The 27,446-nt window shown below is 37.2% G+C and overlaps 2 protein-coding genes across 5 annotated transcripts; both read left to right on the forward strand.

Moving 5' to 3' along the window:
* Positions 1 to 4,704: 4,704 nt before the first annotated feature.
* LOC144350113 (layilin-like) lies at positions 4,705 to 9,264 on the forward strand. Of its 2 annotated transcripts, XM_078008469.2 has the most exons (5): positions 4,705 to 7,175; positions 7,426 to 7,508; positions 7,917 to 8,310; positions 8,605 to 8,684; positions 8,967 to 9,264. In XM_078008469.2, the coding sequence occupies exons 2-5, from the start codon at positions 7,448 to 7,450 to the stop codon at positions 8,987 to 8,989; spliced, it is 558 nt and encodes a 185-aa protein (XP_077864595.1). In that variant the 5' UTR covers positions 4,705 to 7,175; positions 7,426 to 7,447; the 3' UTR covers positions 8,990 to 9,264. The 2 variants fall into 2 exon arrangements, with proteins under 2 accessions (XP_077864595.1, XP_085362533.1); XM_085506407.1 differs by having other exon boundaries at positions 4,706 to 7,508.
* Positions 9,265 to 9,364: 100 nt separating this feature from the next.
* LOC144350114 (layilin-like) lies at positions 9,365 to 21,090 on the forward strand. 3 transcript variants are annotated; one of them, XR_014931221.1, is made up of 6 exons: positions 9,365 to 11,814; positions 12,049 to 12,131; positions 12,543 to 12,936; positions 15,690 to 15,855; positions 15,949 to 16,144; positions 16,340 to 17,619. XR_014931221.1 is itself a non-coding variant. In XM_078008470.2 (5 exons), the coding sequence occupies exons 2-5, from the start codon at positions 12,071 to 12,073 to the stop codon at positions 20,813 to 20,815; spliced, it is 558 nt and encodes a 185-aa protein (XP_077864596.1). In that variant the 5' UTR covers positions 10,414 to 11,814; positions 12,049 to 12,070; the 3' UTR covers positions 20,816 to 21,090. The 3 variants fall into 3 exon arrangements, 1 of the variants encoding a protein (XP_077864596.1); XR_014931220.1 differs by having other exon boundaries at positions 15,949 to 17,619; XM_078008470.2 differs by lacking the exons at positions 15,690 to 15,855; positions 15,949 to 16,144; positions 16,340 to 17,619 and adding exons at positions 20,450 to 20,529; positions 20,793 to 21,090 and having other exon boundaries at positions 10,414 to 11,814.
* The last annotated feature ends 6,356 nt before the right edge of the window (positions 21,091 to 27,446 follow it).

Genomic DNA, 27,446 nt, shown 5'->3' on the forward strand with positions numbered 1-27,446 from the left:
CAATTGATACTGTTTTTTCCGTTGTTCCACGAAACCACACTACTGTAAACATATGGTCCGTCGTCTTACTAGGAATTGAACACGTGATCAACTGTGTACACTCGAATACGGCTTTCAAGAGTGGTAAATGAAGGTCAAATACTAACGTACGAGTATTTGCATAACAATATAAGACCTCTTGTTGTGCGTCAATGTATCAACAACGCGTATAACAATTATGCACGTCAACAGCCAAATGTCATGCTGTGTAAACGACACTACTACACACAGTCTATCTTGGGTATGTAGGTATATTAAGGGAAAAAGTCACAGCCAAGTAAGCTTCTGTTAAAACTGTTCCTTAATAATGACACTACCGAATATAAGCTGCCCGGGGTCGTGCTCTGTTGTCCCCATCGTACATCCAAGGGTCGCGGATGTCATATGCACATACACGGCTCCCCGAATTGCCTACGTCACGTCACGTCACGTCATGTCAAAGTAAGTGGAATAATTATGTTTAACTTCTGACTCCGTGCGAAGGCTATCAAAACAATCTCGAAGTTTCTGACTGAAGGCTCAAATGCATGCAAAGTTGAAACATGATAATATTTACGAAAGTCATTCCATTTACAGATCTATATATACTGGAATCAATTATTTAAACTATACCAAAAGTTAAAAGTCATGACCTTTCCTATATCTAGAGTTTGACATGGATACTAAGTGACGTACACACAGCGTACAAAATACATAAATTGTTGTATTAGAATTAAATAAAATATGTGATGCTACAGGAAGAAAATACGACTACGGCACCAGATCGCTTCGTCTGCATGCCCCGGTATGGCTTCCATTCGACCACCGGATATTCCAGTAAAATTATGCGTAAAAACGGGTAAAAACTTATTTCGCAATTAGAGCGTGCAACCTGACAATGCGATTTTAATGCACACGCCACACTGGATGGGGTGAATAGCCTCGTAAACTGGGGGTGGTGTAAAATATGTAAAGCTTTGTTAATTCCTCTTAGGGGAATTAGTTAACTATATTCATCTTTGCCTCAGAAATTATTGATATTTCCAATTGTCAACCTCGAAAAAAATACGATGGCACAAATTACAACAAAAACCCATGATTCAGTAAAAACATGGAAGGTACGCGTTAGTGCCTTCCATGGTAAAAACAATAAAACAAAATATCAAAGCCCCATTCTTACTATTGTATTTTCAAAGAGAGATGGACTGAAAAAAAGCAGCAACGACAATTATTCATGCAACATTTATATAAATTAATAGCAATAAAATTACGCAGATTTCTATCTCCATGCACTTTAATATTTGAGAAGTTTGGGAGAGGTAGACGTTACTAGAACGTCGGCGAGAACACTAATGAGAGACTCTTCATGTCGAAGGCGCGCTACACGGCGATTGATTCCCACATATGCGCCACTATAACAAAGGACAGCTGCTTTGTCAATTACTGAACGACTTATGTATGTGTATATGTTAAGGGGTTCGTAAATATAAAGACGCAAACATGTACTCTTTTGTGGGTTTTGGTTACCACATAACCAAGCACTTAACATGACTTCAGTACATTCATGAATGGCTGACATTGTCTGCATGAGTGTTACGAGAGGTTGTTATAAATAGTACCTCATACGCAGATACAGGGGATCTCTCAATGCTTTCATTGTGTCAGGTTTCTCTAGCATTTACTTGATACAGTAGGTTTGAGGGATGAATGCGATATATGTTTTGTTTGTTTGTCTGTCTGTCTACCTAGAATTCCCAGTTTCAAACTATAGTTTTTGATTGACTGCTCATCGTGAGGTCTATGTCAAGTATACTAAAACACTTCATAACATAACTCTCTGCTAAGATGAAACCTATTACAATAATGATTAATCAGTTCACATCCAACAACACAAAAAGTATACAGTAGTCTTATAATTTCATGTTCACATTCCCTTAGTGATGGTAGCATATGATGAAGAAAACTCCTATGTTAAAACTCCCATAGATTGCACAAATTGTTACCACCCGTTTCAATTCTATAATCGACTGAACCAACCCGTTCCATAACTTCATATGACTTGTGCATTTTCAATTAATTATTAGCAGTGGCGAGTAATATTAGTAACTGGTCACCCGATTTTAGTGTTTTGGGTCTAGCCTTCTTATCAAAATGCTTATTGTATATGTCTTTATGTTTGGCCAGTATTTTCTGTGCCATATCTCATGTATTCTCTTAACGATGTATCAAATCTTTCACATTGTCATAGATACATTTAACCTCTGAGTCAGGGATTTCCAACTGCGTTCTTTTTTTTACTATGCTCACCAGTGAGCGATTTTTTCAATCCATAATCCTTTTGTTGGGCCGCTATGAGACTTTTAGTTGTATTTGGAGTACTATCCGTGTTACAGGTGAATGTCGGGCTTTGACCTGTGTTCCACACCCTATAACTACACTGTTTCCCTACCAGAGGCTAACTTCCACAACCCGATATGACCAAATCATTTCAAAATTTACCTACCACCTGTCCTATTGAGTGGATCCTCTTGTGGGCATATTCAGGTATAGGAAGTAAGGAAATGTCAATCACCCTTTGCCTGTCCGAACACAAACGCTCTCGTCAACGCATTTTAAAACATCTAGAATTCCTTGTGGTATATTCACTATCTAATTGTGGAACCTCCATAATTATACGTACATTAATAAAGACATTAACTTCCTTGTATTGTGTTGTCTTTGTGGGAATATCGTTGTTATTCCTTGCGCGAGTACAAATATTTAATCTTCCATGAGTGGGTAGCCTTTTCAGGAAATATCGTTATTCCCTGCATTAAATGAAACTCTGATAGAACCACAACCTTCAAATACACTTATCTGTGCATAAGGACGTGTACCTTCTTTATATCGGTGGTCGTCCCTGAATACAATTCCACTACATCCAGAATTTCGAGGCATTGTTACCACACGGTAGTTAACTACAAAGTTCACCACTGGCGTGAAGAACCTTCTTACAGTTATTATCAACACTCATTATTTTATCAATAGGTTTGGGTGTAGATATTGCATTTATTCTTTTGACTGTGACTTAACCGTGCTATTTAAAGCAGGGATGTTAGGTGTGCTACATTAGATGCATGATAAACAATTGTTGTATTGAATACCATGGACCAGTAGTCACATCAAATTTTACAGCTAAAATGGCGGACACAGGAACCATCGTATCAACTGTGGTGACGATGCAGGTGCAAATGAAGGAGAAGTTGAGCAAAGTTATACTACCAAAGACACTGAAAAAGACGCTTTGACTCAAAGGCTTTGTTTTCATATAGAAGAAGTTAAAACAGAAACAGGTTTGAAGCTCTTTGCAGTGTGTATACTCTTCATCCAAGACTCACCTCTTACGGTCAATGCTCAAAATGTGTAGTTGCAACAAGAAAAAAGAGCAGCAGAGAATCTTCAAATGTGATGCATGTTTCTCGCGCCCAGAGTACTAGCTGTAAACACAGATGGGAAAAGATATAGGAGCCAGTAGGAGTAGGACACATGACTAATAAGACAGAGGTTAAGTTTTAAAAACGTTATTATTTTAATCTCAAATTATGTCTTTTCAAAGTCGAGAAATTCATTCGAATCATTAGTGTATATACCATCATTGCTTTACCATGTTGGGTTATATTTACAAATCGCTGTTACATAATTCAGTTCCTTTGATTACGTGTATCCAAAACTGCCCTTGATTGCTTATTACGGTATTTTATTGATGCACGACAAGCACGAACATTGTGCATAGTAGTTTCTTTTACTATACAAGAGCTTTTAGTTTAACAAAACAGGCATGTTAGTGTACTGGAAAACCAGCAGTATACGGGTACCAGTGATCAGAACTAAAATGTCAACATTATTTTGGAGAATTATGTGTATTTTACAATGCTCAGCCATACCTACCTTACATGCATCCCATACTGAGTTATCCAATTGATAGTACAAGAGTAAACTGAGTAGGTGGGTGACCTGCTGAAATTCAAGTGTCGGTTCTAAATTATCAAAGTAGGTGGTGAAAGATAAATATGCATTACATGATCAACACATGGTCTTGACGCCTCTTGTTCCAGTGATTGGAGGTCGAGTGAGGCAAAATTAAATTGTGTGCTAACTAAAATATAGAATCAGTATTGTAACACTTAACTTAATACTCCGGTGAGCAGCGTTGTCCAACACTAATGCCGCTAGCTGGGTCTTAACGCAACTAAGATTTTCAGTTGAGAAATTCTAAAACAAAATTAAGTCTCTCTGGAAACAGTCTAGCCAATCCCCTGACTTGATGAACGTGGCATAACTTGTATCTTTGAGAGATAGTGTGCTTCATCCACGTGCTAATGATCGTAAGGGATGTCTCCCACTACATATAGGACATAATGTTTCCCCCTGATCTTTTGTGGTCTGAAATAATACCTGCACAGAGCTCTGACTGGAAAAATCATCAATAACGCCTTGTCCTCACTACCAATCATCTGTGAGAAGGTAGAGGTTAAATATATCAATTGCGTCAAATTGCAGTGGGTGTAAAACAAATATGTCAATAAAAAAAGCATCAAAGGATCCGCCTGTCACTCACAATTACAACCGCACAATCCGTCTTGTTGAAGCGGGCATAATATCGCGATGGGATCTGCAGTTTTTGTCAGACACTCAGCTATAAAATCCAGTTTTTGTCAGACACTCAGCTAGAAAATCCTTCCTTAGTTGCCAAATGCTGAAAAGCCTCCGGACGTGTAATAGAAACAGGGCAGAAATCTCGAGGAGTATCCCGTGATCGGATTAGTAATGGCGTGGTGATTAGTAATGGCCTCGCTACTAGGAGTGACAGGATCAGTGGAAACCACCGCCTCGCTGGTGACTTCGGAATAACCACTGTCATTATAGCATTCAGTATCGCTAGTATTTTCTCTTTTACAATGTGAATCATTGCGAACGAACAAAATACTGTCATTGCATTGCACGCATACGTTGGTCACATTTTTGGCCACCATCTTAAAAGATGCAAAATGACATGAAAAACCATATAATTATCAAGTTGTATCAAACCTTCTAATAATAGTAATAATGTTTTTTTGTCTGTATTTATAAAAAAAATATATCATTTTAGCAGCCGTTTCATTTTAGGACGACTATCTCAATAAAGGATGGCTAAATATCTGGAAGAAACTTTAACGTCACAAGCATTCAATTATTAACATCGCCTGGTGAGAACAACAGTAACCTAACATCTATCCGCCATATTCATGTAGTTGTTGCACTTTAGGTTGGTTACATATAACCGATAATGCGCGACGTTTCACTAAAAACAACGCTCATTACGTAACAATTCAGGAATTCCAACATTGTGAAAGGTGACAGGGGTAAATATGTTACCATGGATACAGATATTACAACAACACAGTGAAAGCAGGTACTATATGTCAGAAATCTATGATGATAGACAGTTATGCAAATTATCAAATTATCACCAGTTGCAGAATTATAATAATTCCACTTCCGATTAGCCCCATTGTGTGATATTACACAGGTCTGGAATAAAATATTCAACAAGCTGAAATATAAACAAGCTGAATCTACTCAAAATGTGTAATTTACGGGGTTGTATTTACCATGCATCCAAATTATGGTGTTTTAAATAATAAAACAATATAAATGCATATTTATTGTTATTACAATATTTTATTATTTTATTATAATATATTAATATTTTTGTTTTGTTCTGTAACATGACAACTTACCAGGCAACTAAGACGGTACGTTCTGGAATTCCACTGCGGCATTAGAGCGTCTGCGCAATTAATTGCATTTTATCAACATCTGGTGTGTCTTTTGTCATCTGTGTATGCATATCAGTGCATACATCCTTCTCACTTTTGACACGCGTATTTTTAAGCTGATATTTCAAACATTAGTGTCAAATATTATAATAATGAGATATGAATGGTTTGATCTATCGCCGTTGCATTGCATTGCGTTCGGTCAGCTATATGCTTTTAAACGTTAAATGTTAAGTTTCTATAAAAATTAACGGTATTCAGTACAGTGATCTGTGGAATGATTGGTAATCTATAAATAGGTAGTTTATTTGAAGCATAATACAAGACAGAATTTGTTACTTGAAAAAAAACCTAGTCAACAAAAAAGCTGCTCTCTGATTGGTCTGAGTGTCAGGGTCGGGTAGCCAATCAGACACAATCTTGCTTCGCAATGACTCCACATAGCAGCCAGCTGGGGAGTAATCAGTCGATGTATATTTTGTGTTTGCCCCTTTTTATCTTTAAAATTTCGAAGAGAACACATCGATGTTATTATGCTGTGAATTTTCTAACTCCCAAATGGCAATGAGAAACACCCAAACACTGGCGGAATACAAATTTTATTTTAAAGTTAAGCCATGTGTAAACGGAAAATGGCATGTCTGACTCAGCTTGGGTCATTATGTAAATTACCATATGTTAATTCCAGGCCATTCAACAGAAAGTTCATATCATAAACAGATCAGTATAAATAAATATAAATCTTAATTAAAAATATATTTTATGCAGCAAACGATTGTCAATATAAGCTAATCTCCCCTTTGCTATCTTCCCGAAAGAAATATTTAAATGTTAGTAAAAAAGTTAGAGTAAAAGACTAATTTTTTTTAACCCAAAAATCAAGCTCATTTTCTGAATGATAAAAATCCCATAAGTTGCCATGTCCTGCTTTTGTTTTCAATTTCTGTATTTTAATGGGATGAACGAATTGTGAGTGAGTCAGTGTATAAAGTTCAAACTTTAGTGTTACAACGCATTCTATGTTTTTGTTTAATTGAAAATTCAACGCGCAGCGACTGTGGCGTTCATGGCCACGAAATTTGACTTAGAAATTCGAGTGCAGCACGTATAGTGCAGCGCGGCTAGAGAGCATCACTGAAGTACGATCGTAAAGTCATTATTAAATAATTCTGAATTATTCAGGTAAATAAACATTACTGTGAAAATAAATTAACTTTGTACTAGTTCCAGACAGTTTCATTCAATCCGGGGGCTGACGTTTTGTTTTGACAAGGTGTGACACCCCCGTAAATATATTTTTTATAAAAGTAGACAATGGATACAAGGGGTACATTACCATTACCTGAGACTGTTCATCTGGTAAGTAGAAATGTATATTCCATATCGTTGTTTGTTGTAGAGAAAGTTACCTGCGTAAGTTGCCTCCATTCGAACAGTCCCTGTACCAAACCAAGTTGCTAAACCAAGTAATTGTTGCACACCGAACGCCGGTTTTAGCTGTGGACGTAAGGAGGAATAATTCATATTTATTGAAATCTAGAAGGGGGTCCTACAATTCAAACCAATGTCAATAATGTTACTTACATATTAAAATATTGTTTGTTTCTAGAAAATTCGGGTAAACGGACAGTATGAAGATGATGTTCATTACACTTCTCGCATTGACTTTGATGTGTCTGAGCCCAGTACAAGGTATATTACCAGATATATGTGTTTCTGTACGCATTATCATTTTATACACGCAGGGATCTTGTACATATTTTACATAATTGTTGTTGTTAGGCGATGGGCAATCACAAGCGTCTCGGTGAATATAGGTATAACATATATACGCGATGTATCCCCCTTTCTGACCGTTTTGTGACTAAATCTTAGCGGGTCGATCAGATATCAATGGGCATGAAACGCTGTTGAGAACAATCTTGTTCTAACTTACTTCGGATTGGTACAAGGTGTAAACTATTACAAATATTTTCGTTGCTGTTCTCGGTAAGCGTTACATAAGATTTACTCTTTATATCAGTGATAGGCTCCGTCTGTTAAGTACGAATACATGTTTGTGTTATTCCATTTATTCCCTTTTATCGTGACTCTCGTCAGGCATCGATTCGCCGTTCGGTTCCACGACAAGCTGCACCTGCTACGAATACAAGATTTACTGCAGAACATCAAACTCAGACTGGGACTGGGCTAAAGACGAGTGTGAGAGACAGGGCGGTTGGTTGGCGACTATCGACAAGCAGACGACCCACCAACAAATACGAACCATAATCAGAAATACGGAAGGCGCCGAAACCAGGGCATGTCACGACTACGGTTTCTGGATTGGATTATATGATCCGCGACCTCTTCCTAAACCAAGCAGTCACAAGAACCATCCTGAAATGTTTACATGGGTACACGACCAGTGTGAGGAGTTTGAAGTGTGGGAGGAAAACCAACCCAACGATAACATCTCTGAATCTTCGGATGGACAGAATTGCGTTCAATTGTGGTAAGATTGTATGTTTCGCCACGTTTTGCGTTTTACATATTTCATCACGTTACATATGCATAACTTGTATAATCCACAGGTACATATTTTACATATTTATTCGAAATAAATACCACGACAGTTCTCCTTATAAATATATTTGTATTTGTGCTTCACTTCAAATATCATAACCAGATTGAATCAACATATTTCTACCAAAATGATAACTAATAATATAGTCATTTAGTTAATATTTGTAAATTCTGTGTCTCACGCAAGTTTTTTCGAAGTGTGGGTGTTTTTTGTCGTTTGTAGGTATAGAACAGGTCATATCGGAAACTACGACGACGAGTATTGCTACGAGAAGAAAGGATACGTGTGCCAATTTGAGACAGGTGTGTTGTGGCCCTCGATTCGTTCTGCTCTGTTGTGTTTGTTTTTATTTGATTCCTGATTAGATATTCGCTTTTTTTTCTAAGTGGAAATATAGGTATACTAATTGACACGAATATGTGTCATCGGTTAGACAAATCACAATATATAATTAGATTGTTGCGAGTGGATATATGATGATGTTTGGGGTATGTAACCGTGACACGGATATTCTATAATCGATATCCCATACTAAATTTGTACATTTAATAGAACTGATAGGACTCATTTTATTTTTCTTCTAGATTGTCAATGTGCCGCTGAGTGATCACAGCTCGACTTGGGCTGGAAATAAAGGGAGGTAAATAGTTGTCATATCGAGCCTCTGTAATTGACGTTAAAATATTATTGAATTTACGAAGAATCTAGAACATAGAATTCAATTAAATTCGTATTAGTTGATTTTGTTCATGGGAAGCTATGAGAAATTCGTTGATATTATAAGGATTTTCAAAATTAACCATAAACAGATTATGTAACTGCCAGTAACTAGTGGAGTACTAGCACAACCAGCAAATAAAAATACAATGTGATGCGATGTAAGTATGTGTGTCAGCTGTCAGCTTATTTTCATACTATCGAATGATGTCGCTTTGTTATCAATAATCCTATTTCAGCGTTTATTTCATGCACATAGTCACCCCACGTGGTATATAGGTCTTATACCACAAATAATATTCTCATAGTCCATACTGTTAGCGTCTTGCTGCATTACCACCGAAAACAGGGTTCAAAGAGGAAGTATATTGTATCGAGTCGCTGCACCAACATGCCTAGAATATAATTATCATCATAAACACACAATGTCCTCCCCAAACACTTTAAATGGATGAAAACAAAATGCATTTATTGTTCAGTCGTTTTGGCTGCCGTTGCCCGAGCAACCTAATCTTGCTGCGTTCCCGCGCTTTGTTTAGCCTCGTTCATTTGTCGGGTGCGCTATGTACACGTAAAAACGTCTTCTTCCGAAACATACTACAGGTACTGTAGTTCTGTTGTTTAGACTTGTTCCTGATTCTTTTAGTACTTTCACTCGTTTATTTATCTCACGGCAGTTTTTCGTGTTGTGCGCGCTCTGTACGAGGATGGAGGCAGTCGCCATTTTTCGCTTTCACCACAGGGAGCCCAGAAACTATAATAAACTGTACGCAGTCTCTATGATCGGGGGGGGGGTATCGGCTAGTATCTAGTGTAAGAAGTAGGCAAGGGATGAAGGCTCCAGCCAGCTCACATTTTTTAAACTCGAAAAAACGGTCAAAATGAATGGAAAATAAAATCTAAAAAAAACAGCTTGAAAAATATTGTTTCCTCTTTCAAATTTCGCCAAAGCCTTACCTATATATTAACGATATCTGTAGAATAAATCAAGAAAACTACACAAATTGACGCCACTTAAGAATACTTAACGGTTTGCCCGAACGCACGGCACAGCTTGGAGGCGTAGCCTGTTCAGAATTTGTCAACAACCAATCACATGACTGGTTACGAACCAATTGAGCGAGACTAACCGAGTTGTAACTTATGGTGCCAATCATTTCGTGTTTCACAGTGTGACATTTTCTCAGATATTATTAGGCCAATAAAAAAAAATGCGAGTTAAGATTAGGGTTTCGTTTCGTTTCGTGGAAAAGACTGGGCCCCATGGGTCCAGATATTACAACAACACAGTGAATGCAGATACCATATGTCAGCAATCTATGGTGATAGACAGTTATGCGAGTACTGATACACAATAACATTTTAACACGGAGCAAACTATCTCCAGTTGTAGAAGTATAATAAATCCTCTTCCGATTATACCCACTTTGTGATATGAAACAGGACTGGAATAAAATATTCTCTCGGTCAGTCACAGGTATGCTTTTAAACGTTAAATGTTAAGTTTCTATAAAAATTAACGGTATTCAGTACAGTGATCTGTGGAATGATTGGTAATCTATAAATAGGTAGTTTATTTGAAGCATAATACAAGACCGAATTGTTTACGTGAAAAAAACCTAGTCAACAACAAAGCTGCTCTCTGATTGGTCTGAGTGTCGGTCGGGTAGCCAATCAGACACAATCTTGCTTCGCAATGACTCCACATAGCAGCCAGCTGGGGAGTAAGCAGTCGATGTAAATTTTGTGTTTGCCCCTTTTGATCTTTCAAATTTTGAAGAGAACACATCGATGTTATTATGCTGTGAATTTTCTAACTCCCAAATGGCAATGAGAAACACCCAAACACGGGCGGAGTACAACTTTTAATATTATTTTAAAATGTAAGCCATTTGTAAACAGAAAATGGCATGTCTGACTCAGCTAGGGTCATTATGTAAATTACCATATGTTAATTCCAGGCCATTCAACGGAAAGTTCATATCATAAACAGGTCAGTATCAATAAATATAAATCTTAATTAAAAATGTAATTGATGCTCAACATCGGAATGTTCGATTTTTGGCACCAAAACAACTGTCAATATAAGCTAATTTCCCCTTTGTTATCTTCCCGAAAAATTTAGTTAAATGACACCAGTTAGTAAAAAAGTCAGATAAAAAGATTAATTTGTTTTAACTCAAAAATCAAGCTCATTTCTTAAATGATAAAAATCCCATGTTGCCATGTCCTGCTTTTGTTTTCAATTTCTGTATTTTAATGGGATGAACGAATTGTGAATGAGCCAGTGTATAAAGTTCAAACTTTACAGTGTTACAACGCGTTCTATGTTACATTTACAGTGTCTTTTTGTTTAGGTGAAAATTCAACGCGAAGCGACTGTGGCGTTCTTGGCCACCAAATGTGACTTAGAAATTCGAGTGCAGCACGTATATTGTGCAGCACGGATAGAGAGCATCACTGGAGTACGTTCGTAAAGTCATTATCAAAGAATTCTGAATTATTCGTAAATAAATGTAAATAAATATTACTGTGAAAATAAATTAATTTTGTACTAATTCCAGCAGTTTTATTCAATCCGGGGGCAACTTGTATGACCACGAGTGACGGTTTATTTCGACATGATGTGTAGGTGTGACGCCCCCATAAATATATTTATTATAAAGGTAGATAATGGACTGTAAGGGGTATATTACCTGCGAGACTGTTCATCTGGTAAGTAGAAATGTATATTCCATATGGCTGTTTGTTGTAGAGGAAGTTACCTGCGTATGTTACCTCCATTCGAACAGTCCCTGTGCAATATACCAATTGTTGCACACCGAATACTTGCGGTTTTAGCTGTGTACGTAAGGAATAATTCATATTTATTGAAATCTAGATGGGGAGCTACATATCAAACCAATGTCAATAATTTTACTTAGATATTAAAATATTGTTTGTTTCTAGAATATTCGGGTAAACGGACAGTATGATGGTGATGTTCACTATATTTCTCGCATTGACTTCGATGTGTCTGAGCCAAGTACAAGGTATATTGCCAGATATATGTGTTTCTGTACGCATTATAATGTTATACACACAGAGATCTTGAACATATTTTACATAATTGTTGTTTTAGGCGATGGACAGTCTCAAGTGTCTCGGTGAATATAGGTATAACATATATATATGCGATGTATCCCCCTCTCTGACCGTTTTGTGACTAAATCTTAGCGGGTCGATCATATATCAATGCGCATGAAAGGCTGTTGGGAACAATCTTGTTCTAACTTACTTCGAATTAGTACAAGGTGTAAACTATTAAAAATATTTTCGTTGCTGTTCTCGGTAAGCGTTACATAAGATTTACTCTTTAGATCAGTGATAGGCTCGGTCTGTTAAGTACGAATACATGTTTATGTTATTCCATTTATTCCCTTTTATCGTGACTCTTGTTTCAGGCATCGAGTCATCGTTCAATTCCACGACAAGCTGCACCTGCTACGAATACAAGATTTACTGCATGACATCCAACTCAGACTGGGACTGGGCCAAAGACGAGTGTGAGAGACAGGGCGGTTGGTTGGCGACTATCGACAAGCAGACGACCCACCAACAAATACGAAACATAATCAGAAATACCGAAGGCGCCGACACCAGGGAATGTCACAACTACGGTTTCTGGATTGGATTATATGATCCGCGACCTCTTCCTAAACCAAGCAGTCACAAGAGCCATCCTGAAATGTTTACATGGGTACACGACCAGTGTGAGGAGTTTGAAGTGTGGGAGGAAAACCAACCCAACGATGACATCTCTGAATCATCGGATGGACAGAATTGCGTTCAATTGTGGTAAGATTGTATGTTTCGCTACGTTTTGCGTTTTACATATTTCATCACGTTACATATGCATAACTTGTACATTTTACAGGTACATATTTTACATATTTATTCGAAACAAATACCATGACAGTTCTTCTTATAAATATATTTGTATTTGTACTTCACTTCAAATATCATAACCAGATTGAATCAACATATTTCTACTAAAATGCAAACTAATAATATAGTCATTTAGTTGATATTTGTAAATTCTGTGACTCACGCAAGTTTTTCAAAGTAGTCAGGTTACCAGCCTCAGTTTTTTGGGAAAAGCGTTTTTGGCTGAAATGTGTTCTCCAGTATGTCTGCTTCAAGATTCTGATGGGTGCCCAGTTGGCACTATTGAGCATTTTTTCTAATTTGTATAAATCCAAAATGGCTGACAATGACGATCAAGCATGCTATTATGATGATATCTCCTTATCAAGATGGAAATTTCAACTGCTGTATAATATGCAAATTGAGTATAGAGGCCCCCAAACTAAATATTAATCCCCGTGTTTGTTAAATTTATCATTTGCATAAATACCTCATTTGCATAAATCCAAAATGGCTGACAATGACGATCAAGCATGCTATTATGATGATATCTCCTCATCAAGATGGAAATTTCAACTGCTGTATAATATGCAAATTGAGTATAGAGGCCCCCAAACTAAATATTAATCCCCGTGTTTGTTAAATTTATCATTTGCATAAATACCTCATTTGCATAAATCCAAAATAGATGCCAATGATGATCAAGCATGCTATTATGATGATATCTCCGCATCAAGATGAAAATTTCAACTGCTGTATAATATGCAAATTGAGTATAGAGGCCCCCAAACTAGATATTAATCCCCGTGTTTGTTAAATTTATCATTTGCATAAATACCTCATTTGCATAAATCCAAAATAGATGCCAATGATGATCAAGCATGCTATTATGATGATATCTCCGCATCAAGATGAAAATTTCAACTGCTGTATAATATGCAAATTGAGTATTGAGGCCCCCGAAATAAATATTAACCCGCATGTTTAAATTTGTTAAATTTATCATTTGCAGAAATGCCTCATTTTCATAAATCCTAAATAAATGCCAGAGACGATGAAACTCGCTAAAAATGGCACATTTGGGTCATGAGAATACAATTTGACCTTATCCATTTCTCTTGACTTCAAAATCTTTATTTGCATCAATATATATATGTTTTCATTCGAATAAAATCCCGATGATTTAAATCACTTATTTTATATTGTGATAATGAACAATATGTCTATACCACCTGAGCATAAAATTGGTAACCTCAATCGTGTTAATGGCGGTAGTCATTCCCACAAAACATAAGTAGACTTAATATGCACAATTTTATAGACATGGATAGTAATTTAAATTTGTATTGAGACACTGCAGTTGTAATCCAAAGATCAACTTGAAAATCTGATTAGTATCGACATAAATGCAATTTTTTTCAAAGCACAGACTACCCACCGCATCAAATAATTATAAAAGCTGAGAAACTGGTGAAGAGTTATGCCACCTATACAAAATATGATATTGTATAACAAAATCACCTCAAAATGATGTAAAGTATTCCACATGTACAATAATATCAATAGGGAAATCATAATTGCTCTAATTTAATTCTAGTCCATATCTGAATTTTCAACAATAGTTGTTGGAATAGTGTTCTCATTGCAGCCGTTATTTTCGCCTTCACATTTGCAATATGATGTCAGTTGCCAACTGTATCAATTTGTTGAGCAGCTGTTCTGTGATTTGCAGTTGCATGCAACTACCTTCAACAAAGCAGTTGGAGAAAGTTTAGTAGGTTCGTAGATTTGGTGTACGTTCCCATCACGTTTCCAGCCATAGCGTGATATATCAACTGATGGTGAATATCTCTGTGCTGCTGCACACCAAATGAGTGTCTGCAGATGAGCTCGTGTTATGCGTTGTACTTCTGCTGCACGAGGTAGGAACTTGATTTTTGGAGGATCCTTCATCTTACTGAAGTTTTGGTATCTGATATTGTTGAAATCTGAAGTTGATGTACCCGCACAAAGAAGAGTAAGGAAATTGATGCCAACATTCAGGATTTCAACATCAGTGGAATTTGCATCGCACATAACTCCAAGACCTAGGTTGTTCTTGAGCAGTAGGTTAACACATGTTATCTTGCCTTTTCCAAAGGGATATGATACAGTGTCACACCCAGACACAGCATGTAAAGGCACAATGTCGCCGTATTTGTTTCCCAAATTTAATACAGTTGCGTTAATGTCAATTTCCCTTCCATCCTGTTTTTTCATGGAAACTTGAGTTGAAATGCTGTTCTTTCATACATGAAGCATGAGTTAATAACTGATGATATTTATATCTGCCTCTTTATGGTCAAACAAGCACTGCTCCTCACCAATGAGATGAAGAGTTGGTGACTCGAAGTCTGTATTGCAAATCCATTTGATTAATTGGGTTTTGTTGTAATCACTTTTCATGATAACATATTGTGCAGTTAGCGTGAGGTTATGCTCCTGAGGCAAAGTTCCTCCCATGCATCGCATTCTTTCATGTGACTTTGTGGAGCTTGGTATGTATTTATCACAAATTACATAAATGTCATATGGTCTATTAAAACGCTGGCAAAAGCTTTCTGACAACTGTTCTACAGTTACCAATTTTGGCCAAAGTGTATGATAGAGAGCTTCATTTCCATCCACTATTTCCATGTCTACAGGTGGAAGATGTGTAGAAGCAAACACGGCCAACTTTGTCACGCGAACTGATTTCACTTCTTTCTGCATGTCTCCAAATTCATCAAAGATTCAAGAAGGTACTGGTGAGAACTCGTACTGAAAATGATCAGGCAAGTGGACGTCTCTATTCTGGAAGATAACAAGCAGGTGTGCATACAACTTTTCCATGTCATAGACATTAGTATCTCCTATTTTAATGATTTTCTTCATAGTCTCCATGGTTATTACTTTCTTTTTCAGTGGAGTATGAAATCCTTCCAGCAATTTTGCTGAGAATTAGGGGACCATTTGCTGACCAATGACAAGTGTGTTATCTGCATTCACAGTACCTGGAGCAACACGGCCACTAACAATATTGATGAGTGCATCGCCAGATTCTGTGGTGAAAGGACTACCATACTTCTTTAGTTCTGCAATAATCGAATTCCTATCGGAGGTGTCTAGTTCTTTTCTTCTTTTTCCATCTTTTTTGTGAGAATTTATTTCCATACCATGATCACCATACATTTTTTCATAAGCAAGAGATAGACCATTGCATAGTGGGTGGGTGGGAAAGTATCCAACCAGCAACTCGTTCTTCGGAAAGGGTCTTTTCCACTAACCCTCCTGTGCCTTTCCATACCGTATGTAGGTTTGTTTACCAAATTGATCCAGGAAATATGAATCCAAACTCTACGACCGTGTCGACAAACATGTTTACCTCTCAGGAAAGCAGCTTGTACGACTTCTGGTAATGAAGTAGACATGTCACAAATGTGCCACAAAATATATCGTGCATAATTCCAGTGGCCTGCTGCAAAGAAATATGGCAACATACACTTCAGACAATAAACATGTGCAATCCGACAGTCTATCCAAATGCGACCTGTACGTAAAGAACTGTGAACACTATCAAACTCATCTTCCATGTCTTCCAAAGTAGACTTTCCTGCGAGAATCAATGGTTCAAGTTGTGCTGCTGTGACCACCCTCAATCCTTGGTGCCTTAGGACATGCCTTTCCATTGAGCATGTGAGCAACACCCTTGAATGCCACACCAAGGATTGCCTCCAGGCCACTATTATTCATCAGAGTACCAATGAATGCAACCAATACAGGACATCAGTGTGTGCATACCACCAGGACGCACTACGAGATTAATCCATTTGTCAGGGAAAGACTATTGAATCTGCATCACTACCTTTTACAGCTGCATATTGGCAGATACATGAGTGTACGATACATCATTCTGTTTCATGAAATATTCAATAAACAAGAGTGTTGTCAACACAGTATCAGGATGGGAAGGTGGTGAAACTATGAAGGGGCCGAATGCAAATCTTGTTGAATGTCCTGGCTCAGGAACCATTGTCCTAGTAATACCAGCCATGTAACCAGACCATTCAGGTACTGGAGTGTTACCACGAGTGTTAGCAATAACTGCAGACAACCATGTTATGTCAGATTCTAGAGAAGTATTTATAGTCCTATGAAGCTGTGTCAGCAGGTGGAATGGTAGACCTTCTTTAACCTGAACTGTACGAGGTACCAGTTTTGTCGAACCAATGAAATGCTGAATGCTTAGGTGACAGTTCTTTGAGTTTAAAAGTATGCATCTCCTCTTTTGTGATTCTCGGTACTGTATGGCCATGATTATATTCTAGGGAATCTGTAATAAAATATATTACCTCATAAGTTTTAAATTACTTTATCTATAAAAAAATCAAATAAGACCAATGATTACAGAAAATATTCATACATACATTTACTTGAATGCCTTGGTTGCCATGTGTTGTGTCTCTGATGTACTTCTTATTATCATGACATTAAAACATCCTGAGATTTTCACTATCCAATAATGTAATATTGATTATATTGTATATGTATGTTAACATGCATTTAAATAAATTGATAAAACAAGAAAACGAATGAATAAAACAAAATATTTATCTCATACATTATGTCTGTATTTATAAACATAGTTACCATTTGAATATTGAGTGAATTCATTAGCCATTGAGTGGGTTTCATGGTTTCCATTCGGAGCATACAAAGTTGTCAAACCATGCACTCATGAGGCCACCAGTATGAAAAAAATCCTTGTAGCAGTTTTGACCTTGACCTGCATACATTGCTGCAGATTTTCTGAATCATAAGATTTCATCATACGAACTTATGTACCCACTTTTATGAAGAATGTCAATTAGTTCTTTGGATCCAAATCGATGGTGGAGTTTTACTTCAAGTCCTAGTGTAGTTTGATTACATGTTTTTGATATCAAAGACTGAAGATACTTTTGTGACAGTTCCATTTGAAATCAGACCACTCACAAGACGTACAAGCGTTGCACTTGTGTTTTCCTGTGCGTTCTGAAAGGTGAAGCTGTTAAAGGCATGCGAGTCAGTTTCTTTTTGTTCTGAATTCTTAAGGTAGAGATGCAGTTTATTTGGCTTGCTTTTTAATTGAGTAATTAGACAATGAAGATGGTATTATATATCCAACATGTTAATATTTTCTGAAAGCTTATTATACAAACTTTGTAAAACTTGTCTTTATTTTAAATATCCAGAATGCGTTTTTGATTTTGGGTCAAAAATATGCTTTTTTGAACAAAAGTGGTTTAAAAAAAATTAGCTTAAAAACTTCAAGTCCGTTTGAGGGTAAAATTACATCACTGGATACCTTGGTATACTACTAATTCAAGTGCGTCCACTCATCTCTCTAACGGCTTTCAAAGTCGCACAGCATGACCTCAAAGTTCACTCTTTTCTATTTTTGCATAATTTATATATCCATGTTAATTGCGGACTTGTTATTTTTGTTCCACTCGCCGTAATAAACTGTCCGGACGCATTTTGAAGGGGAAACACCTTGTCAATAATGTGTGAAAATTTCGAGGCAAATGGCCAAAGCGTCTATCAGCTATTTTAATTTAAAACCCAAGAATTCACCAAAAATGGAAGACGAGAAAAAGGCTAATTTGCATATTTGCGCATTAAACCGGGAATTACTGCTTTGTCATACTTTGTCATACTTTCTAGACTATTGAAATTGAAAGTTAACGTATAGACATAGACATTTTATGTAAACTCGTTGGACCAGAACAACTGCTCTTGAATTTATAAATCAGAAACACGTCATTCATACCAGTGTTTTGATGGGGTCGGTAAAAACTCGTGGCAATGCCCAGTAAATATGACGTCATCTCATGAATTATTAAACAGGGGCGGTCCTATGAAGGTGACCTTTTATCACGATCAAAACATCATGGCTATGGGATATTAAATTATTTATCCTTGATGATTTTTATGTAGTATTGAGAACCAACTCCAGGAAGCGAACGCACAATAATGAATAATCGCGTAATCCTAGAATCGAAACACGAGGCACAGAAGTTTTGTTCATCGTTTCCAATCCCATTTTTGCCACTGCAACATATTTGTTAAAAGAAATATTTGAATTCTGTTCGTTTTTTAAGGAGGCATTTTTTTTATTTTTTCCGATTTTGGCAACGCCTTATTCAGGGATTTTCTAAGACAGTTGCAGACAATCAGCGCACGGATGTACGTACAAAACATGCTGTTGTACTACCGGCGACGGTCGCCTGCAAGAAGAGAGCTCCAGCTCCTAACGTAAAAGTTTTAAAATTTCGACCGGTTTTAAATAATTAGTGCTGGAAATCTGACATGTTTTAAGAGTGCAAAATTAAGGTGCATTTTCGAGCGGTCGAATTTTTCTGAATAGAAATCGGCAAATGAAAAAAATATGAGTGCTAAACAGTGTGCTTCGTTAGTTTAAAAAATGGAATGTCCGTCAAATTGACTTGATTCAATATTTTTTTTTTTTTTTTTATTTTTATCTCTCCGCCAATTATAAGTGGTTCTGATCTTTCACAGTTGAAGAAACAATGTTATCAAACTTGAGTAATGTTGAAATACTAATTTCTTTGTCCTGGAAGTAATTAATAATATTTTATGGAAATTTATTGATGAATACAAATAAGAAGGTATTTTTTTCTGTGTACATGTGAATTGCCATCTTGGAATTCTGCTAAATTTGTTCTGCTAAAGTCCCTTCATGGCACATGCTCAATACATAATTACTATTACACACTTATAAAGGAATAATACAAATAACGAGGTCAATATAGTAAAAATGGTTAACCCATTAGAGGTGACTGAGGGTCAACCGATCGTTGTCCGCGCCGAGGAACTGGAACTTTGGGGGGGCGTCATAGGAACCCCATCATAGTTGTTTATCATACAGAAACAGAGCAAAATCGTGCCACTTTAAACAAATGTAAAAGTGTATTACCTCAATATTGGAAAACTAATGTACTGAGAACACAAAAATACCTTACTTCAGCAAAAACTCATTGAATATAGTCATGAATATATCGCCCTAGTAGCCTGTTTGATCCTCATTTGCGGCCATTTTGGATTTATGCAAATGAAGTATTTATGGAAATTGTGAATTTAACAAACATGCGGCTTAATATTTATTTTGGGGACCTCAACGCTCAATTTTCATAATATACAGCGGAGATATGACCACAATAGCATGATTGATCCTCATTGGCAGCCATTTTAGATTTATGCAAATTAGAAAAAATGCTCAAGGATGCCAACTGGGCACCCATCAGAATCTTGAAGTAAACATACTGTAGAGCACATTTCAGCGAAAAACCTAAGTCATACGCACTTTTACGCTTTTCTGGGTCGGCAAACTGACTAAAGTGTGGGTGTTTTTTGTCGTTTGTAGGTATAGAACAGGTCATATCGGAAACTACGACGACGAGTATTGCTACGAGAAGAAAGGATACGTGTGTCAATTTGGGACAGGTGTGTTGTGTCCCTCGATTCGTTCTGTTTTGTTTATTTTTATTTGATTCCTGTTTATTTTTTTTGAGTGGAAATTATATGGGTATACTAACTGACACGAATATGTGTCATCGTTTAGAAAAATTGCAATATATAATTAGGTTGTTGCGAGTGGATATATGGTGATGTTTGGGGTATGTAACCGTGACACAGATATTCTATAATCGATATCCCATACTAAATTTTGTATATTTGATATACGAATCATTTTATTTTTCTTCTAGATTGTCAATGTGCCGCTGAGTGATCACAGCTCGACTTGGGCTGGAAATAAAGGGAGGTAAATAGTTGTCATATCGAGCCTCTGTAATTGACGTTAAAATATTATTGAATTTACGAAGAATCTAGAACATAGAATTCAATTAAATTCGTATTAGTTGATTTTGTTCATGGGAAGCTATGAGAAATTCGTTGATATTATAACGATTTTCAAAATTAACCATAAACAGATTATGTAACTGCCAGTAACTAGTGAAGTACTAGCACAACCAGCAAATAAAAATACAATGTGATGCGATGTAAGTATGTGTGTCAGCTGTCAGCTTATTGTCATACTATCGAATGATGTCGCTTTGTTATCAATAATCCTATTTCAGCGTTTATTTAATGCACATAGTCGCTCCACGTGTTATATAGGTCCTATACCACTAATAATATTCTCATAGTCCTTACTTGCTGCATTACCACCGAAAACAGGGTTCAAAGAGGAAGTATATTGTATCTAGTCGCTGCACCAACATACCTAGAATATAATTATCACCATAAACACACAATTTCTTCCCCAGAGGAGTTCAGTCGTTAAGCTTCAAACTTCATATAGATGGAAGATTGACCACTGACATCGAATTACTGGAAATCAAAAGATAAGTTGTCCACAATGCGAGTTCGAACCCAATTAATGTCGTCGCGTCTAGTTTCCAGTGGCTGGCCGAAGAATACGTACGTATGCGCGCTCTGAATTTCGTGGAGAAGAAGTAAACATTTCGAAATTCGAATTGCTGCGATAAAAGAGTGACAACAACTCTTAGATCAAGCAGGAGAGCAAGACAATAGGAAAGTGTTTGACACTGGAAGACTAATGCACAAATACGTTCGAACTGAACGAAAATACAGCGTATCTGCCTGTTCCTAAATTAAGAGTGTTTTGGTGTTTCTAGAAGTGCGCATTTTATTAAAAACGGGGTATATTTGTGTTGCCAGTGGCAAGGGGTCGTTCTTTTAGTTTGAAGAGTACTCGTATGTTTTACCTATACCAGCCAAGTACCCCTTCCCCTGCTTTCGATGTAATATAACATAAAAATTTGGTATTTTCTATAAACATGAAGGCCGTGTTACGAGAGGTAATTCATCGAGCAACGTGCGAGGTATTCCAGTTGCCTCTGGAATTGTCTCCTGGAACACGGTCATTAGTGTTAACTTTGGATCCAAATGGCGTAACTTTAATCTTAATGGCGGTCGGACATAACATTGTATAGATAATGCCCGCACTGGGCCAATCGGTCAGAGGAAGAAGGCGAGAAGAAAAAAGTTAGATCCACGTGCAGTATTTAAATGACGAGTAAACAGAGCCGCATCCGGGAATAAATCAATGCGTGGCGAACACGTTAACCGCTGTGCCATAGGACTATAGAAGGATTTTTTAAAGGTCAAGTACGAATTCACGTAGAAAGAAAGATGACCAGTCATCAACTTGTACGTTTCAAAAACTATGGTTCAATAACAACAAGTTGATACCCACATGCTACCACTACGTGCACAGGTGTAGGATAAACCCCAAGAATATGTGTTGGATATCAATTTTGAACAAAAATAAACAAGCTGAGACATTTAGAAGTACGAGTACGTAACAAAAAATGTCGCACCGAAACCATTTACAGTAATATATCTCAATAAAATTGGTATATTTTTTAAGGCAGTGCCATTCTAACTGGATCTCCTATGCGACTCGGACCAAGTCCCTACTTTAAAATATATGTACTAGTAAATCACCAAAACTTTGACGGGGAGGTCGTTCTCTTACATAAACCACCATTTCGTTGTATATGAGGCCAACTGCCTACAATACTGTAATAAAATATTAATAATAATTTATTGAATAACCTTATATTTGTTATTCGATAGCTGTTCATATGTTACACTACTAAAGTTTGAAGGGGCAGCAGATATGACAGATACTTTTGGGTATTACATTCCTGAAAACATGTTAAACATATCTTGTTCAATGGTCATTTCGACGCAAAAACTGTAAACCACGAACATCTGCATCCGAACAAAAAACATAATATTTTGTAATTAACTGTGGTTCTCGGTGAACTGCATCGTATACAAACATAACGATGTGTTATTCGTATGCTGAGGCCTTTCTCAGAACACCATAATCCATAAAAGCATCGCCTGCCGTTATAGGTAAACTTCACGTTAGCGTTTTAGGGTCAAACTGATACATTACGATATATGACATAAACCTAGTGTCGCTGACGTATCTTTGTTCTCATCTAATTTGACGCCGGCCGTATTTTTTTTATTTTTTTATTTTTTTTTTTGATCGTATTTGTTTCGTCAGTGCCATGGTACATTCCTTGAGCTTTTGCGCCGATAAGCTTAAACAAATTTGATGGGTTATTTGTGAATAACAAGATTGCAGATAACTGAACGTAATATGTATTGAATTTACTATTTATAATTATCGAACCACTGTCTTCTATGCCGATTATATAATGATCTTTTGTCGTACTTTTCAATTGCCAATTATGGGATGTCTGATTAATATAGGGCCCATTGTATAAATAACATAACTTTTAGATCAGGTTTCCAAACTGCTTGGAAGATCCACACGTTGTTTTTTTTTGACAATTTTGTTTACAGTGGTGTCTTATTTCTTACCTTCAAGTTGACAATTTGGCTTAACATAAATTCAAAGTTGTGTCCCCCATGCCACTGCTGTTTTGTTATCAAGTGTGCTGTACCACAGTCCCTATATCCCCGGTCTGAGCACGGCTAGCGTTCTTTTGTCTTGAACCGCATTGCAAGGTAAACAATCCATTCACACCCGGGCCGAGGGTGTCAGGAAGTCAGACAGATTACGAAACCGTCAGAATATTCATTCAAATCGCCAAATTTACCGTCATGCAAAGCGATACCTCATTGTATGACTTCACTTTGACCTCAAATTACAGGCAACTACAACGTAAACAAAACATGTAAACAAAACTAGCGCTATTAAATTTTGCGTTTTTGAACCCTGATAGGTATCAAAACCAGCCTACCAACTCATAAACATCCAGATATTGTCATGTAAAGATTAATATCGGGAATTGTTTTCATCTTTTAGTTGTAATAGGGAAAACAACGGCGCGTACCAACATGCTGACATCGCTAAACAAATCTCGTAAAAATGGATGAAAAATGGCGTCGTTTATGATAACGTGGTCAATCGTAAAACTTGTCATATTTCTGATTCGTTGGGATCATAACAATTCAAGTCAACTATACAACAACTAATGACATTATTCGACACACCATTATGAAACAATGCTTCAATTTTTGTATATAAATGATTTTTTTCAGCTCTGAATAGCGTACATTCTCATTTGAAAACGTCGTCATTTGTATTTACGATCGAAAAGAGCATCCATAAAAATCGCCCAATTTAACATTAATAAAATGCGGTGTGACAAATAACAAATCAGCCCACCAATTTTTTATTATATGTTTCGATCATAAAATGTAAAAATCGAAGACAAATATTGGTTTTGCGCCGAGAAGAAGGGTAAATAAAATAGCGTCCATTTCAATCACCCCAAACGTCAAACACGAAAAATGTTTGGGTAAAGGTATGAAAATGTTTTGCGAATATGTGTCGCTGCTGGAAAAATGAATAAATTAAAGAACTACTCGCCAGCTAAAATTTGACCTTATAGAGATATCCTGATTAAAAAATTATGTGAAAAAGCTCGAATTCTGGAATACACATCTAAGTTGTAGAAAAACACATAGCAATGATGTCAAAAAGAGTGACCGACTGTGTACTGATCACGTGACAATGCTTTGCGCATTCCCGCAACACGCCTTTGCTAGGGAAGGAAGCCAATTCACACCTAATACAATGACTAGGCCGGGGATAGAGGGACTGTGGCTGTATGCTAGTTTTTCCAGAGTTTTTATAGCGCCCTCAGTTATTTTGTTTTAGTTGTTTGAATAAACAAGACCTATACTATGTCACACGCAACGTAATATTACCGTAATTGGTATAGTACAGGTGTGATGGTTCAAATACCAAAATGGCAACAGTAACAGAAAGACTTCCCTGGCGGCGATGATAAAATACGAACACGGAGCCAACAGATGAGGTTTCAACTGGTATTGGTATTATTATACTCTGCAAACATCAAGTACAATAACGCGGTAACACTCCACTACTCCAATAACTAGATACTTAAACTCCAATACAATTCAACGAGATCTCGGATCTGAACTCAGTGCTGAACAACTCCCCTATATATACCACCACTGTCTATAAATAGACCATTACATCAGCATACATAATGAGTCTGGAACTTACTACCAATTTCTAGAATGTTCCATTACCTTCTATTGCCTCCTACAGTGTTCTATTACCTATTCAACCATTCTCTAAAAAAAATCTAGAATATTCCACCCAGACACAGTACGGTTCTAGAACATTCTCAGTGACACGGAAGTGGTAAATAAGTCGTATGCGACATGCCTCCCCTCTCAAGAATATTATAACATATAATATTTCATGACTAGCAACGACGTCAATAATACGAATATGATAACAATTTCAAATAAAACAACAATACAATATATCAAATCGAGCTGAATAAAGCTCTGAGTACATAAATTCGAAAATCACATACAGTAGAATATAATAAAATATGAAATATAATCATAAACGAATAACATTCTACTATACTGTTCAAAAGTTCCTCAGTCCATCAATCTACTCAGGTAGTCCGCTACCACATTGTCCCGTCCAGGAATATCCTCAACACGATAATTATATCCTTGCAGAGTCATCGCCCATCTCATCACTCGGTCATTTGCAAACTTGGCTTTATCCAGGTAAGACAATGGTTTATGATCCGTCTGCAAAATGAACTCCACACCGGCTAAATATAGGCGAAATTTATTCACGCCCCATACAATGGATAAACATTCTCTTTCTACAGTTGAATATTTCTTTTCTGCATCGGATAACTTCTTACTTGCATACGCAACTGGATGAAGCTTCTCACCATGATTCTGCATAAGTACTGCTCCAATTCCTACCTGAGACGCGTCCGTCCGCAACACAAATGGTTTCTGTGGGTCTGGCAACTTCAAAATTGGTTTGCCTAATAAGTATTCCCGCAAAGTGTTATATGCTTTCTCCTGGGCCTCTCTCCATACAACTTTGTTGGGTTGTCCTTTCCTTAGTAGATCACTCAGGGGTGCTGCAATAGTTGCGAATAAGGGGATGTGGTCTCTGTAGTAATTGACCAGCCCAAAGAATGATCGGACACCTTTCTTGGTCGCTGGTCTTTGCGCTTCTCGAATTTTTTCCATGTTGTCGTGACTCGGACTCACCCAATTGTGTCCAATTTCATGACCCAGGAATTCTACTGATGATGCACCCAGAACACACTTGGATGGTCTAGCTGTTATGTCCGCTGCCCTTAGTCTTTGTAACAACTCAGATAATACATGAACATGCTCATCCCAGCAGCTTGAATAAACTATCAGGTCATCTATATAGCTTCCAACCCCCTCCATACCTGACAATAATTTCCTGATTTCCCGCACCAGAGTAGCTCCCGAATTCTTCATTCCAAATGGCATCCTTAAAAATTCATAAGTTCCATCGGGAGTAACAAATGCTGTCTTTGGTATATCTTCTTCAGCTACTGGTATCTGCCAATAACCCTTACTTAAATCAATTTTTGACAGGATCTTACTATTATGTAGCCTCTGAAATATATCCCCTGTTGTTACCATTGGCTCAGGGTCGGTTACAGTGACCTTATTTAATTTCCTATAGTCTACACATATGCGATTCGATCCATCCTTCTTCTTTATAATCACCACCGGTGACGCATAGGGTGATGTAGACTTCCTGATTACTCCCATTTTTAACATATCTTCAATATCTTGCCTAAGGTTCTCCCTTATTGCATATGGTAGTGAGTATGGCTTAGATCGTATTGGTGTATGATTTGTCAGGTCAATCTTATGACTGATTGTCTTGATCTTTCCTGGCAAGTCAGTAAACACCTTATCATAAGTATTGACTAAATCCACCAGTTCTTTTCTCTGGTGTTCTGTCAGGTCTGTACCAATTTGAACATCTTTACCTGACTCCTTGGGTTTACAAGTTCCTAACTCTAGAAGATCATCTTCGTCTACAGCATTCTCTTCATCTGACTCGTTGCACCCCGCTGTAGCTGCGCGCACAGCATTCATCAAGTCTATGGCCGTATTTGGTGAGTAACTTGTCTCACTTCCATCTGGTTGAGGTGACGTCTCCCACTCAACATACAACTTTAACATATTTACATGATACGTCTTCACTTTGTCACCTACCCTCACTCGATAATCGTTTTCGCCTATTACCTGCTCCACCACATAAGGACCCTTCCACTGCATCAATAGCTTGTTGTTGTCAGTTGGCAGCAAAATTAACACCTTATCTTCTTCCTTAAGCACTCGCTTCTTCGTTTTACGATCATAGTAACACTTGTATCGGTTCTGTGCCTTTTGTAATTCCTCTCGAGCAATCTCTAAAGTCTGTTAGCCCGCTGAGAACTTAGTTGCTCCAAAATAAATTTCCTTTTGTCTTCTCCAGTCATTCCCAGTTCATCCGCCCATTCCATCAACTC

Source organism: Saccoglossus kowalevskii, chromosome 12, assembly GCF_978046115.1.
Source record: "Saccoglossus kowalevskii chromosome 12, keSacKowa6.1, whole genome shotgun sequence".
NCBI lineage: Eukaryota > Metazoa > Hemichordata > Enteropneusta > Harrimaniidae > Saccoglossus > Saccoglossus kowalevskii.